The sequence below is a fragment of the Aquarana catesbeiana genome, linkage group LG13, assembly GCF_042186555.1.
Source record: "Aquarana catesbeiana isolate 2022-GZ linkage group LG13, ASM4218655v1, whole genome shotgun sequence".
Classification (NCBI taxonomy): Eukaryota; Metazoa; Chordata; class Amphibia; order Anura; family Ranidae; genus Aquarana; species Aquarana catesbeiana.
In genome coordinates, this window is record NC_133336.1 from 118759890 (window position 1) to 118773287 (window position 13398).

Here is a 13398-nt window from a genome sequence, read left to right on the forward strand (position 1 = left end):
AGGGAGGCTCACAACCTGCTTGCCAGTGTCCCACCCCCTTGTAAGCAGCAGTATAACCTACGTTTTTTTCTGAATTCTTGAGTCCCTCAGTTGACTTTGGAAAAAGATGGCCTCCCACGAAAAGGTAGTTCAGATGCATCCTACTGACCTGTACAGAAGGAAGAGTTATCTGAGACATAACTGGGAAAGAATTTGCAACTAGTGCAAATTAGGTCCTGAGTAAATGGGTTGTCTGCAGCCAGAGGATGACTACCTTGTCATTCGGTGCCATACATGATGCAATAAGCAGAATAGTATGTACTTTAAAAAAAAAAAACAGAATCACAGACTGGAGCCTTGAGGTGCACCATTGCTCAAAAACAAAAAAGGCTATGTTTTCATGATCAATTGTTGCTGCAGGTGATGTTGTATGCAACATCACCAGGGTTGTATTACTGCCACAATACGGTGTCTCTGAACGGAAGGTTTAACCAATCTGCGGGTGGGGAGAACTGCTGCATGGTTGCTGTGGTAGAAACAGTTTTGATAACACTGTAGTTTGCAAAAAATGTACACGTGGCTGCCAGTTCTAGAGTTCTAGCATAAAAACACTGCACACATGCACAAGTGACATTATCCTGTAAGAAAGTGATCCAAAACGAAACAATCAGCGCTGGAGGAAGAGACTATTACACATGCAAGCTCTGGTGAGCATGCAAGCACAAAACAAGACCAGATGAGTGAGTGTGCGCATGCATGCACAGCATAAGATGATGCTGAGAGACTTAGCTGAATAAAGCAAATGGCAAAAATTTTAAAATGACACGCACAGCAAAAATATATACTGCGTCAGAGTCTTGGCTAAGTCAATAAATGGCAGTAAATTTAAAAATTAGTACGGACCCAAATTTAGGGCAGCTGTACAACCCTTAGTTGATTATTCTTAATACAGCCATGCCCCTCAATGAAAGCTGGGGTTCATTTACGGATCTATATGTGCTTGGGATTAAAAAAAACTCCTCCATATGTCCTAGCACATATGTCTAATGTTACTTTTTGTGCAAAGGATTCAATAAGAACTGTTTTTACTATATTATATAGCACAATAAGACAAACAAAATAATTTCTTTATATTGAAATGTCGAGATCAAGAAAAATATCACATCCACATCAATGTTACATGCTTCATAGGTTAAAGACCTTTTCCCAGAGATGTGATATAGACATAGGAATACTGTCTATTGGACAACTTTTGGATAGGGTATTGACACCCAATGACATTTTTAACGTAAAATGTTTTTTCCTAGTGTTAATCTGGTATATACCAAAATGTCATAGGAGAGTAGTGCATTTGGCAGAAAAGGGTAAAGTGTTAAAACCCTGAAACAGTAATTGGAGCGGCAGTGCAAGACAGAAGATCTGCAGGGTATTCTTCATCATATCAGTGTCAGCGCAAGGTTGGTTATGGTACATCCTGCAGCACCCTAACAATTCTAATCATCTGATTAGTTAAACTATACATACATAAAATTGCTACAAAGTGCAATATAAGAGAGGCACAATTTTGATCAACAGGAAGAACAGTATAAAAAGAGAATCACTGCAAACATAAGGGGGCATTTGTTAAACTGGAGTAGATGAAAAACCAGATCATTTTTGTGCACTGTACATTTTTTCTGACAGTTGCATGTTTTTTACTGCTGACCAATGTAAATAATTAGAGAATGCAAACAAATTAACAGAATGCAAAAACAACCTGGTTTTCAGCATAAGTCTAATACAGGCATACCACACTTTTAAGTACACAATGGGACCAGAGCATGTATGTAAAACGAAAATGTACTTAAAGTGAAGAAATACCTTTTTTCACTTCTAGGGTGTAGTGGGGGGTCAGGGGCTGCAGTGAGGGTGCCAGGGGCTGTAGTGGAGGTGTCAGGGGCTGTAGTGGCGGTGTCAGGGGCACACTGGAACAAGGCAGGATACGCTCTTGGAGCTTCAGCTCCTTCTACTGCAGCTGCAAAATGTCTGTACAGTACTTGCGAGGCACTTTACATACACTCGCAGGTATGTCCATACTCGCGAGTGTACCTAAAGTGAGTGTACTTAAAGCAGGGTATGCCTGTAAATGTGACCCACCCTTCACGGATTTCATAAAACAAATACAGTCTACTGACAGTCTGCTTTCGCTGATTTACTGATGAAGTAGAGGTTGTTTACTTTGCAAAATGAATGATAGTAAATAAGATGAACTTGTGATCACTCCAAATACCCAATCACATGCAAGTTAAATTAGAAAAAAATAAATGGATTTTGCTGGCAAATGATTGGTTGATTGAAGTAAACACTGTTTCATTTTATTTACTAAGCTCAGTCAACATATCTAAATATTATCTAAATATCTATTTAGTAAACATGGTCTGTTTCTGAAACTCAAGGAAAAGTTTGTTGCTAAAAATGTGCCTCTATTTTACATATGCGTGTACATTTTACAAAATCATTAATGACTACAGTTCTTCTACATTCACAGTCAGCAGGTCTTGAGACTTCTCTAGAAGATTGAGTTTCTTTGTAGCGCAAGACGTTTAACAAGACTCAGGTAATCGAGTGTTTGTTAATATTCTTGACAACCAATTAAGGCATATGGGTTAAGACTGTCAAGGAGTATTATTGTGGCATATACTAGAAATCCTTCAATCTATAGTTGTTAAACCTACATTCTAAGTTGTCCTCCTTCTGCAGGCACTTCTGATTTCAAAGGAACTAAGTAGGAACTGATGCTGCAGGGAAACTGGAAGAACTCAACAGTGAAAGCAGCATGTATGCTAACGTCACAGGAAGTTTGTCTTCAGCTGAATGCTTGGAGAGCCTTGTCCTCCTCCCTTGACACTGCGAGAAGACACTTTAGGTTTGAGGCTTTCTTGATTACCCCGAAGAGCAGCCTCTAAGCGAGACCGTAGTGCTGTGGAAGAGCCCATGAGCAGACGAAACTGGGTAGGGTAAGTAGCACCAAACTGCGTTAACCCATTTAAGCCGAAGTCATGAAGAGCCTTGGAATATGGAGATGCAGATCCAAATGCATTCTCATCTAACAGGAATGAAATGAGAAGATGGAACACCATGGACAACACTGGAGGCCCTGCATTGAAAAAAAGAAAGAGTGCATGACATTTTATTATTACTACAGAAAACCTTCATATTTATAGGGATAGTCATATAGTCATGCAATTCCTAGTTTCTGCAGCCATTGGTATTGAACACTTAATTTGGCCATAGATGGATCAAAATCTGGCCAGTTCAAATGTTGATCAGCCGCTACAGCCAGAAAGACAACCAGAGAGGAGGATTCACTTATACAGGTCACTTGTGTGGATGAGGGAATCTGTTAAGGTTTTTCTATCAGACTGCTGGCTAATTGAAAAAATATGCATGGTCTACGGTGAGCTTTACTCTTCATTTTTTTTCCATTATGTATAATATGAAGAACACAAATAATGATTAAAAGCAAAGTATGGTTTATTTTCAGTAAACAAATATTTTGAACTATCATTGCCATTGTCAACATCCCATAAGACCATTTTTAAAGGACTTTCACATTTTTAAAAGTTTGCTCTTTCATATTTTGTTATGGTATTTAAACATATAAACTTATATTAGCTAATAGTGTGATCTCTCAGTGACAATGCAATTACTCTGTCTTATTTTGGAGTGATTTTGAAAATAATAAAACAAATTATAAAATATATATTTTATATTTATAAAATAAAAAAGATAGATATTGGCAGCTATAAAGTGCAGGTACTAAGAGGCGCCACATGTCTGCAGCTGTGCTTCTTCACCTCTGTTGTGGCTGAATGCTGACAGTTCTGAATATGCAAAGCATGAACATGCCTGGGTTAAGCACACACATATGTTCCTATTGGTCCATCAATATGACTAAGCAATAGGAATATGACCTATGAGTAAGAATGCATGCTGGACAGAGGCAAGCTTCATCAATGCCAGCTTTGCCCACTGAAAATGGTTGGTATTTGTCCATAGAGGAGATGAATGACAGCTCCTGAAGATATATGCAGGCACAACCTTGCATTTTGAAGCTCTGCAGCCCATTGTTTGAAAAGTGTTCCAACATTCCATATACTCACTGATGTCTGACTGATGCACAAGACGAATATAAAGTAACACTGGCCCTTAAACATCTATACATGCTTAGCAGAACGAGGAATTAGGCTAGAAATAAGAAATCTATACTTCTGACAGGATTATGTTTCTTGGTTTACCTTATCAGTTGCATGCTTTATGTAAGCCTATACTGTATCACATAACTATGTGTGCTCTGTAATTACATTTTTGTAATGTCTACTTCATTCACTGTCTCCTCCAATGACAGCTTAGAGAAAAGTAGTAAGTAGAGCATTAATAAAGATTTCTGCCTGTATGTCTTACACACTTGCTGAAGAACAGTTCATTATTATTTGCCTTGCAAATCTTAGAAAAAGATGCTTGATATTAAAAGGCCTAAGGAGCACTCACTTATCCAGTGAAGTGTGCCTTGATAGAAAAAGGTGGAATCGTATCCTTTTTATGTTCTGCAAACATATTTCTATGCTTTCCTTCACTTAATGTGCCCAATATATGACCTTTTTTATAATATCATGTGATGTTTTATATTTAAGTACCACATTTTTTAAATTTGTTATAAATTTGTAGACTGACAACACTGTATTTGTAACATTACTATGTTATATTTGGTAATCTCTGATTATTCTAACATTTCTTTTCTGTATAAATAAATTTGATTGTTATTCTTTTTGCACAGTTATCATTAGTTTCTAATTCTATCCATGATAGCTGCAACTGCATTAGTTGATTCTTATATAGACAAAAGGTTTTAATCACTTATTTTATGTATCATTAATCATTTAAGTGAGGTACAAACATTGCCAACACATATGGTGCCCATGTGTGAGGATGTTTAACGCCTGGGTGATTGTGATTTCATGTGTGGAAGACGGAGCTGAACCAGACAAGTCTAACTCCAAAAAAACAGTAAGCATTTTTATGTCCTTGTTTGTATGTCTGTCTTCCCTGTCTGAACACCCAAACTAGCAAGCTTCTTCGAACATTGTTTTTATATATATATATATAACATTTTGCCTGTACTAATACTTTGATGAGACTGATATGAACAGTATAAGTGAATTGAAATTGTACTGAGAGTGTATGAGAAGACATCCTCCTCAGTTGCACCTAAATTGCAGGAGGGTATCAGCGTGAATGATATGGGCTCTGATTGAACTCTTGAAGGCAGTGAAAAGAATTAGGGCTGTTCTGCCAACAAGTGCTTCCAGTTGACCCTTGCATGAGACTAGGTCAAGACACTGAATGATCTTGATGTGTGTGAATTTGTCTCTTTGTAAACTACTAACTGGGGATTGTAAGCTTTGTAATCAGACCTGTAAAACACTGGCTATATTGTAAATGCTACAAATCATATTGCAATTAGGTGTGCCTTAGTTGACTGTCTCCTGTACTACAAGCACTCATAGGGTTCTGATTATCCAAGTTTGTGCTAATCATTCTTGAGATAACAGAAGTAATAGGCCTTCTTTAAGCATTTCTTTTAGAATACTTTGGAAAAGTCCACAGGGGGGACTGAACTATTATTGAGTTTGGGAAATCTCCAGGCGAATTTTTTTTTAAGGACTATAGTCAGGACAGGGAAAATATTGTTCTGACATGTAGTGAAAAAAAGCAGCAACGGTGACAGGGACGGTACCTGTCAACCCAATTATTGGCCAGAGAGTAGCTACCTCTGGAAAAAAGGCAACCTATAAAAAAGGTTGGGGAATCGGTTTAAGGTCCATTGTCCATAAAGGATGGGTAATAAAATCGCTTCAAAGAGGGCGTCTAACCGTGGGGAACCCAACCACTTGACCCCGAAGGAAGAGATGATAGATAAATATGGGCCTTGGGTTGTAAAATATATTCAAGATTGGGATCACTGGACTGGAAAGAAGTAATCTAAAATAGGCACTTCTAAGCCAAAAGCTTGGGAAGACCTGTGGTACAGTCACCACGGGAAGATGATACGAACAAATGAAAGAGATGCTTGGAGTGCATGGATGGTAGAATCCATGAATATAACTGATGTGAATATTTTTACGGTGGGAGTTAAGGAGAAAACACCCCAAATGATGCTGAGGAGTAGGGGCAAGCAGGGATAGCCACTAGACCCACATCCCCAGATTAGTGACAGTGATGAACAGGGGGACGATGAGGAATTGTCAGGATTGGGGCCTTATGCAATCGACCGGTCCTGCTGACAAAATACTCAGAAGCTGATAGGAATTGTCATCTATCAGCAGATGACAAAAAGGGGAAGCCACAACATGCTGCCAAGTTTGACACCCCATTTAAAACCCTGAATGAGTCACAGAAAAATTGATGGAAGAACCCTCCGAATATAGTAATCCTCCATTTACTGGCTGCAAGCCAGTATTCTCCCCAAGATGGCAGTTAACAAGCAATTCCGCTGCTGTAAGCAATACTGGCAGTTCTGCTACGGAGTACACTGCCTATGTACCTTTACACGCCCAAGTAACTAGCACCCCACAGCAAGGACCTGTGTGGGGTCACTCTAATGGGGAAAGGATATCACCCAATGTGGGCACACCTGTGTACCAGGGGACTGTTAATGCCACCCTTCAGGGCACTTTGTAGTTGGATAAAGTGCCCCCAACTGGCAGCAACAATCTTCCCCAGTCTAATTGGAATCCTGTGACAGAATCCCAAAAGATCAATCAACAACAACATATCTGTCTATCCTGTAAGAGAACAGGTGGTTTATGATAACAGTGGGATATCCACTGGAAAGATGACACATCACGTGCCATGGACTCCCTCTGAGATGAAGGGATTTCTAAGTGTTATCCCCATCCAAGGACAGATCCCAGTAAATTTACCAAAGAGCTGCTGGACATCCAGGCAAGCTACAATGCAAACTGGGGTGATATGCTTCAAATGATGAAAAGGGTTTGTGGAGATGGGGACTTTGATGAAATCCTCAGTAAAACTAATATTCCACGGACCCTGTATGTTGACTCTAGCCATCAAGGAGATATACTCAGTAAGCAATTGGCACAGTTGATTAAAACAGTCTATCCTCCCCAGTCTTGGACCAAGGTGTCAGGAGCGATCCAAGGTCCAAAGGAAGATTGACATACTACAATCACTTTAAACAAGCCGTGGAATCGGCTGGTGGGGACATTACTAACCGTGCCCTATCACCCGTATTGATACATAGCTTCATTACCGAGTTGAGAGGAAACATCAGGGAAATTGATGACTGCAAATCCAGACTGGAGAGATAAGCCCCTCTCCTCTTTGTTGTCACTTGCAACTGCTATTGAAAGGAATATAGCAGATTGGGAGTCACAGAAACCTCAAAGGATCTGCATTGTCACTGATCAGTTGAACAGTGCAGATCTTGGTGAAAAAACAAAAAGGGAAACTGGTTTGCTTCAACTGCCACAAATTCGGACACTTCAAGAGGGAGTGTAGAGAGCTCCAGGACAAAGAGAGCCACCCCAACATGAGAGGGAATCTGAAAGAGCTCACAAGTGATGGGGAGAGCTCCTGGTGTAAACTGTAATCGCAACAAATGAGCAAGGTAGTGCTTATGTACAAATGCAATTAAATAATCAGACCCTAAATATATTGGTAGACACCGGGGCAGCTCGCACCATTTTAAAATCCAGTGAGGCGAATCTTCCCATTCAAATTACCATGCAAAGAGTTGGGCTAGGGGGTATTATCATATACCTTAATGGAAACCACTCCCACAAAAGTTCGAGTTGGACCCTTTCAAACTGAAGCCTCCCTGCTCTTGAGCAATTCATTTCCTTGCAATTTGCTGGGAAAAGATTTGCTCTCCCAAACGAGAGCACAAATACAATTACTGAGGATGGAGTGGAAAGAAACATCCCTTCTGAACCTGACCAACACCAAATGGTAGAAACCTGGGATAGAATCATTGCCTTGTGTAAACTGGAACTGGACGCAAGTTTTGCAGAGAGCTTGCCCAGTGATTTATTCAAAACCACCAATCCAAATGTTTGGGCAAAAGAGGGGAACACAGGACTTATGATCCGCTGCCCCCTGTTAGGATCAAACTAAAACCAGATGCTATCATTCCTAGATTACCTCAGTATCCATTGAAATTAGCTCAATTGGAGACCAAATCCAACACCTTCTGAAAGAGTGTATATTGGTGAAAGTGAGTTCACCAGCTAATACCCCATTGTACCCTGTGAAAAAACCAGGCCGAAACGTTTACAGGATGGTACAAGACCTGAGGGCAATTAACAAAATCATCCAAGAGGATGCTTCAGTGGTACTAAACCCTCACACTATTCTGAGTAACATCAGCCCTTCTAATCAATATTTCACCATTATGGATTTGAAGGATGCCTTTTTCACGGTACCACTCCACACTGACTGTCAATACCTCTTTGCCTTCAGTTTTGAATGACAGCAGTATACCTGGTGTAGATTGCCCATGGGTATGGTATCTAGCCCAAATGAGTACAGCAAAGCAATGAAAGAATGCCTGCATAGGTGGCACTGCCCGGAGGGTATTACTCCCCTTCAGTATGTGGATGACTTGCTGATTGGAGGCGACACGAGAGAGGCATATAGAAATGCCACTATCTCACCTGTTGAGAGGGGGCGTGACCGGATGAATGGGGGTGCGCGGTGCTGTGAGATGGAGTGAGTGAGTGAACGCAGGGACGCGGTGCGGCTCTCCCCACCCCCCGCTCTACTCCTCCGGATAGCCGAGCGCTCTCCTCGGGCATATCCTTAGGCACACCTGGGCTTGGATGGAAGCCGTCGGAAGGTGCAGAGAAAGCCCTAGGCATCCGACTATCTCCTCGTCCCCTCCTTAGCCCCCCTTGTTACTGGCGGGCTGTGCGAGCCAAAGAACCTTCAGGAGTGCCATCCATCACCGCCCACCGGTGGATGCTCGGGACAGCGGACCGAGCGTGTGAGAGGCGACCGGCTGCACTCGGTACTACCCGGGAGGATTTTGCCATCCAGAGACCCATAGGCGGTGGGGTACAGTAAGTGGACCAGTGCACATAAATCTACGCTTCAATGCAGATAATAGGAAGAACCTGCCTGTGAAGTCCGGGTTGCTTCTCATTCCTCATGCAGCTCTCCCTACCTAGCTGAGCGGATCGTTTGATACGGTTCTAGGAGGGGAAAATGACTTATACATACTCCAGCTATATTGTTCAGTGTGGGCTCGGGATGGATTTGGAATAAGGACTGTGGGAGTGCTACGTGAGGTGCTCAGTATGAATAGTGAGATCTGTTTTTTTAGGGTGAAGATACCCCCCACATACTATCCTGTGTATCTGCTAACTGAAGGGCAATCCAGTTGGCGGCACCTTTTTCATACGCCATAGAGCGTGAGTCATACAGTTTGTCTCATAACTCGGTGCAATAGCGGAGCCTATTGAGGGTACAGCATATAGTACTTTTTTTTTTTTTTCCTCATACTCCTTTCATATAAGCACAGTGCAGGCTCTTAGGCGCGAGGAAAAGAACGTACAATGCAGAATCTCCGCTCTGCTAAAGATAAAAATCTGCAGCTTTCAGTAGCAGTGTCAGCAGCAGCGAAGTTAGAGCAATATGCTCACGCTCCAGCTGTCACTCCCCCCAAAGAAGGGGTCACAGTTGAAAACACACCAAGGGGGGGTACCCCATAGGAAAAGCCAGGGTCAACAGCAGGCACTGCCATCAGGTGTTACTCAGGCGGCCCATTCATCCAAAACGCACAATACAAAAGGATTGGGGTCAAGTGATCAAAATATAAATGCAAACATGGAAATTAGTACCGACCCAAACTTGCCCTTAGAGAAAGAACCAACACTTAGGGACGTATTTATGGCAGTAGGGGTGTGTAACTCCTCGCTTAAAGAACTTTGCGAGCAGATGAGGGGAGTAAAAGCGGACCTGTTGTCGGTCAGGCAAGACCTACAGAAAACTGCCGAGAGAACAACAGCTCTGGAAGAAAGAGTAGGCCTGCTGGAAGATGACTTGTCCCCTCTGATTAAAGAAATGAAATGGCTGAAGGAGCAGATATCCAAACAAGCTTCTAAATTGGACGAAATGGAGAATAGGAGCCGAAGGGATAATGTGAGGGTGGTGGGACTACCTGAAAAAAGTGAGGGCATTGACCCGCCAGAATTTATAGAAAAGTGGTTGGTGGACTTATTTGGGAGAGAATCATTTTCAGCATCCTTTTCAGTAGTAAGGGCCCATAGGGTTTCCCTCAGAGCTCCCCCAGCAGGGGGCTTCCCCAGACCTCTACTTATAATGTTTCTTAACTATAGAGACAAAGTAGTGCTGCTCCGTAAAATAAGGGAGGCAGGAAATGTCTTCTTTAAAGGGGCTAGAGTATCTTTTTATGCCGATTTTTCACCAGACTTGCAGAAGCGAAGGGCAGAGTTTATCCAATCAAAACGCACCTTACAAAAATTTTAACCTCCCCTATGCCCTCCTCTACCCGGCGAAGTTACGGGTATCAGCTCTGGGGGGAACCCTGTTCTTCGATTCCCCTCTTGGGGTGGAGAAATGGCTTGAGGAGAATAGAGAGAAATTTTTAAGCTCAGCATAGAGTGTTATGGGAGGTATGATAGGCTTGGGATATACTGGTTTATGGGGGTGGGGGGGTAGGAACACACAGGCGTCTGTTGAGGGGTGGTGAATGGGGAAGGAGTATAGGAGGCAGCATATGGAATTAGTTGGGTAATGGTCACGGTTAATCCCCAGGGGGTTCACCTACGTAGGTGGTGGGGGGTTGGAAGGGGGGAGGGTGAGGGTTGGAGTGGTAGGGGGGGTTGGAGTGGTAGGGGGGGTTGGAGTGGTAGGGGGGGTGGGAGGGGTAGAATGTTTGGTAAAATTTTCACAGGAAGTTTATACACCCTTGGAAAATACCTTGGTTGGATCCAGGGTTTCACATCTAGACACAATGACAGGAAACTGGCTCTTAAAGTTCTACTTGTAAAGCACATATGTTCATTCTTCACGTTTATACTAAGGTAGTGTTGATGTGGTTTGTTTACACCTTTTTTCCTTCTTTAGTTTCACTAACGTTTGAATGGATAAAGGGGATACGGTCTCCACTGGATGAGACTACACTTGTGGGTTGTAATGCGTAAAATACATTGTATAGTAATTAAGTCAGTTTTAGGTAGAGGGATCTGTCTGGGTTCTTTTTCTTCTTCCCTTTATATATTTCTAAATAACTAAGATGCAGGCTGAAACAGTGAAAATAGGATCCTGGAATGTTAGGGGGTTAGGGACACTGCTCAAAAAGCTGGCAGTGTTCTCCGTGATGGAGAACTATGGGGCAGACCTGGTTTGCCTGCAGGAAACTCACCTCACCAAGGATACAACCCAATACCTACAGTCGCATAAATTTCAATGTCAATTCCACGCGGTCCATTCTTCATATAGTAGAGGGGTAAGTGTCCTGGTAAAAACTGGGGTGAAATTTTCCTGCAGGCAATCCAGGATAGACAAAATGGGCCGATACATTTTCTTATTATGCTCTATTGACAGTGTTATGTATGTACTGGCAAATGTATATATCCCTCCTCCTTTTAATTTAGATGTTATGCTTAAATTGAATGAATTTCTGTTAGATAAAAAGGAGTTTCCGGTTATAGCAGTGGGGGATTTTAATGAGGTCCTAGATAGAAAGTTGGACCGCTTTCCGGTGAGAACCCTCTCAGAGTATGCTGCAAAGAGTCGTTTGAGTCAGTTTCTGGATGAAGTGGGGTTGGTGGACCTGTGGAGGGTGCGTAATCCGGGGGTGTTACAATATTCCTGCAGCTCAGTATCACACTCAGCTCTCTCGAGGATAGACCTGGTCCTGGGGAACGATAGAGCACTTCAGTTATCAGGCAAGATTCTGTATGGGCCAAGAGGTATCTCGGACCACTCCCCCATGGTAGTTACACTGAAGGTAGGAGGATATAGCCCCCGGAAGGAATGGAGAATAAGCCCGCACTGGTTTGAGGTAATCAGAAAGGAGAATGGAGTTCTCCCCTCTCTGAGGGAGTTTGTAGGTTTCAATCAGGGTACAGTGACATCCACTGTGCTATGGGACGCTCTTAAGGCCTTTCTTAGGGGGGTCTTAATACAGCAGATGGCCAAATTTAATAAAGAAGCTAGGAGGGAGGAAGAGAACTCACTAAGGGAAGCACTAGAGGCTGAAAATAACTTCATTAGAAATCCAATCCCTGAGAAGGAAAATATATGGCAAGAGAAACAACAAGTGTATAAACAGGTTACCATGCAGAAGGCAGAGACTAGGCGGCTCCTCCAGCGTCAGGTATCCCTGGTGGAGGGGGAGAGGGTGGGAAGAGTGTTGGCACAGTTGGTGAAATCCAATAAGGCTCCATCAACGGTCCTCGCTATTAGAGCACAGAGTGGAGATATACTCTCAAGCTCCCCAAAAATAGTGCAAACCTTTAGGGACTATTATAAAAAGCTGTACACCTCCCAGAAAAAAGGGAAAGATGTAGTGATGGAGGACTTCCTGGGGAAGTTGTCGATCCCGATTTTCTCGCAAGAGGAAAGGGATTTATTAGAATCCCCAATAACAATCGCAGAATTACAACAAGCAATTGAAAGTATGGCGTGCCTTAAGTCGCCTGGTCCCGACGGAATACCAATTGAGGCATATAGGCACTTTGGGGAGGTGTTAATCCCTGAATTGCTGAAAGCATTGGGGGACGCGTTTGAGGGGGGGCGACTGCCTGCATCAATGTTAGAAGCAACAATTATAGTGCTGCAGAAAGAGGGGAAAGATCCCCTTGATGTGGCTGCTTATAGGCCAATCTCCCTACTATGTACAGATGCTAAAATCCTGGCCAAGGTCCTGGCTGCCAGACTGAGCGGAGTTATTCACAAATTAATACACGAGGACCAGGCGGGGTTTATGGCCAATAGATCCACAAGTCTGAACATCAGAAGGGCTTTCTTGAACCTACAGTCCCCTATGGAGAATGAGGGTTCAAGAGCCTTATTGACCCTAGATGTCTCCAAGGCTTTCGATAGTGTGCAGTGGGGCTATATGTGGCACGTTTTGGGGAAATTTGGGTTTGGTCCCTCCTTCATTGGTTGGATTAAAATGCTTTATAACAGCCCTAAGGCAAGAGTAAAAATAAACAATGAGTTTTCAGATTGGTTCATGCTAGAGAGGGGGACGAGACGGGTGTCCACTCTCCCCATTGCTTTTTGCGCTGGTGATGGAGCCCCTGGCTATCTCCATTAGAGCGAGCCATGAGATAATAGGTTTCCAGAGGAGGTCGAGTGAAGAAAGAATTGCGCTATATGCGGATGACA

General features: G+C 42.7%; 1 protein-coding gene across 2 annotated transcripts in view; it reads right to left on the bottom strand.

The window, feature by feature from the left end:
* Nucleotides 1-1092: 1092 nt before the first annotated feature.
* HEATR5A (HEAT repeat containing 5A) overlaps nucleotides 1093-13398 on the bottom strand; it is a 238349-nt gene continuing 226043 nt past the window's right edge. For both annotated transcript variants that reach the window (XM_073609190.1, XM_073609189.1), the window contains one exon: nucleotides 1093-3115. In XM_073609190.1, coding sequence (XP_073465291.1) covers nucleotides 2808-3115 — 308 coding nt within the window. In that variant the 3' untranslated portion in view covers nucleotides 1093-2807. The remainder of the gene's footprint in view (nucleotides 3116-13398) is intronic.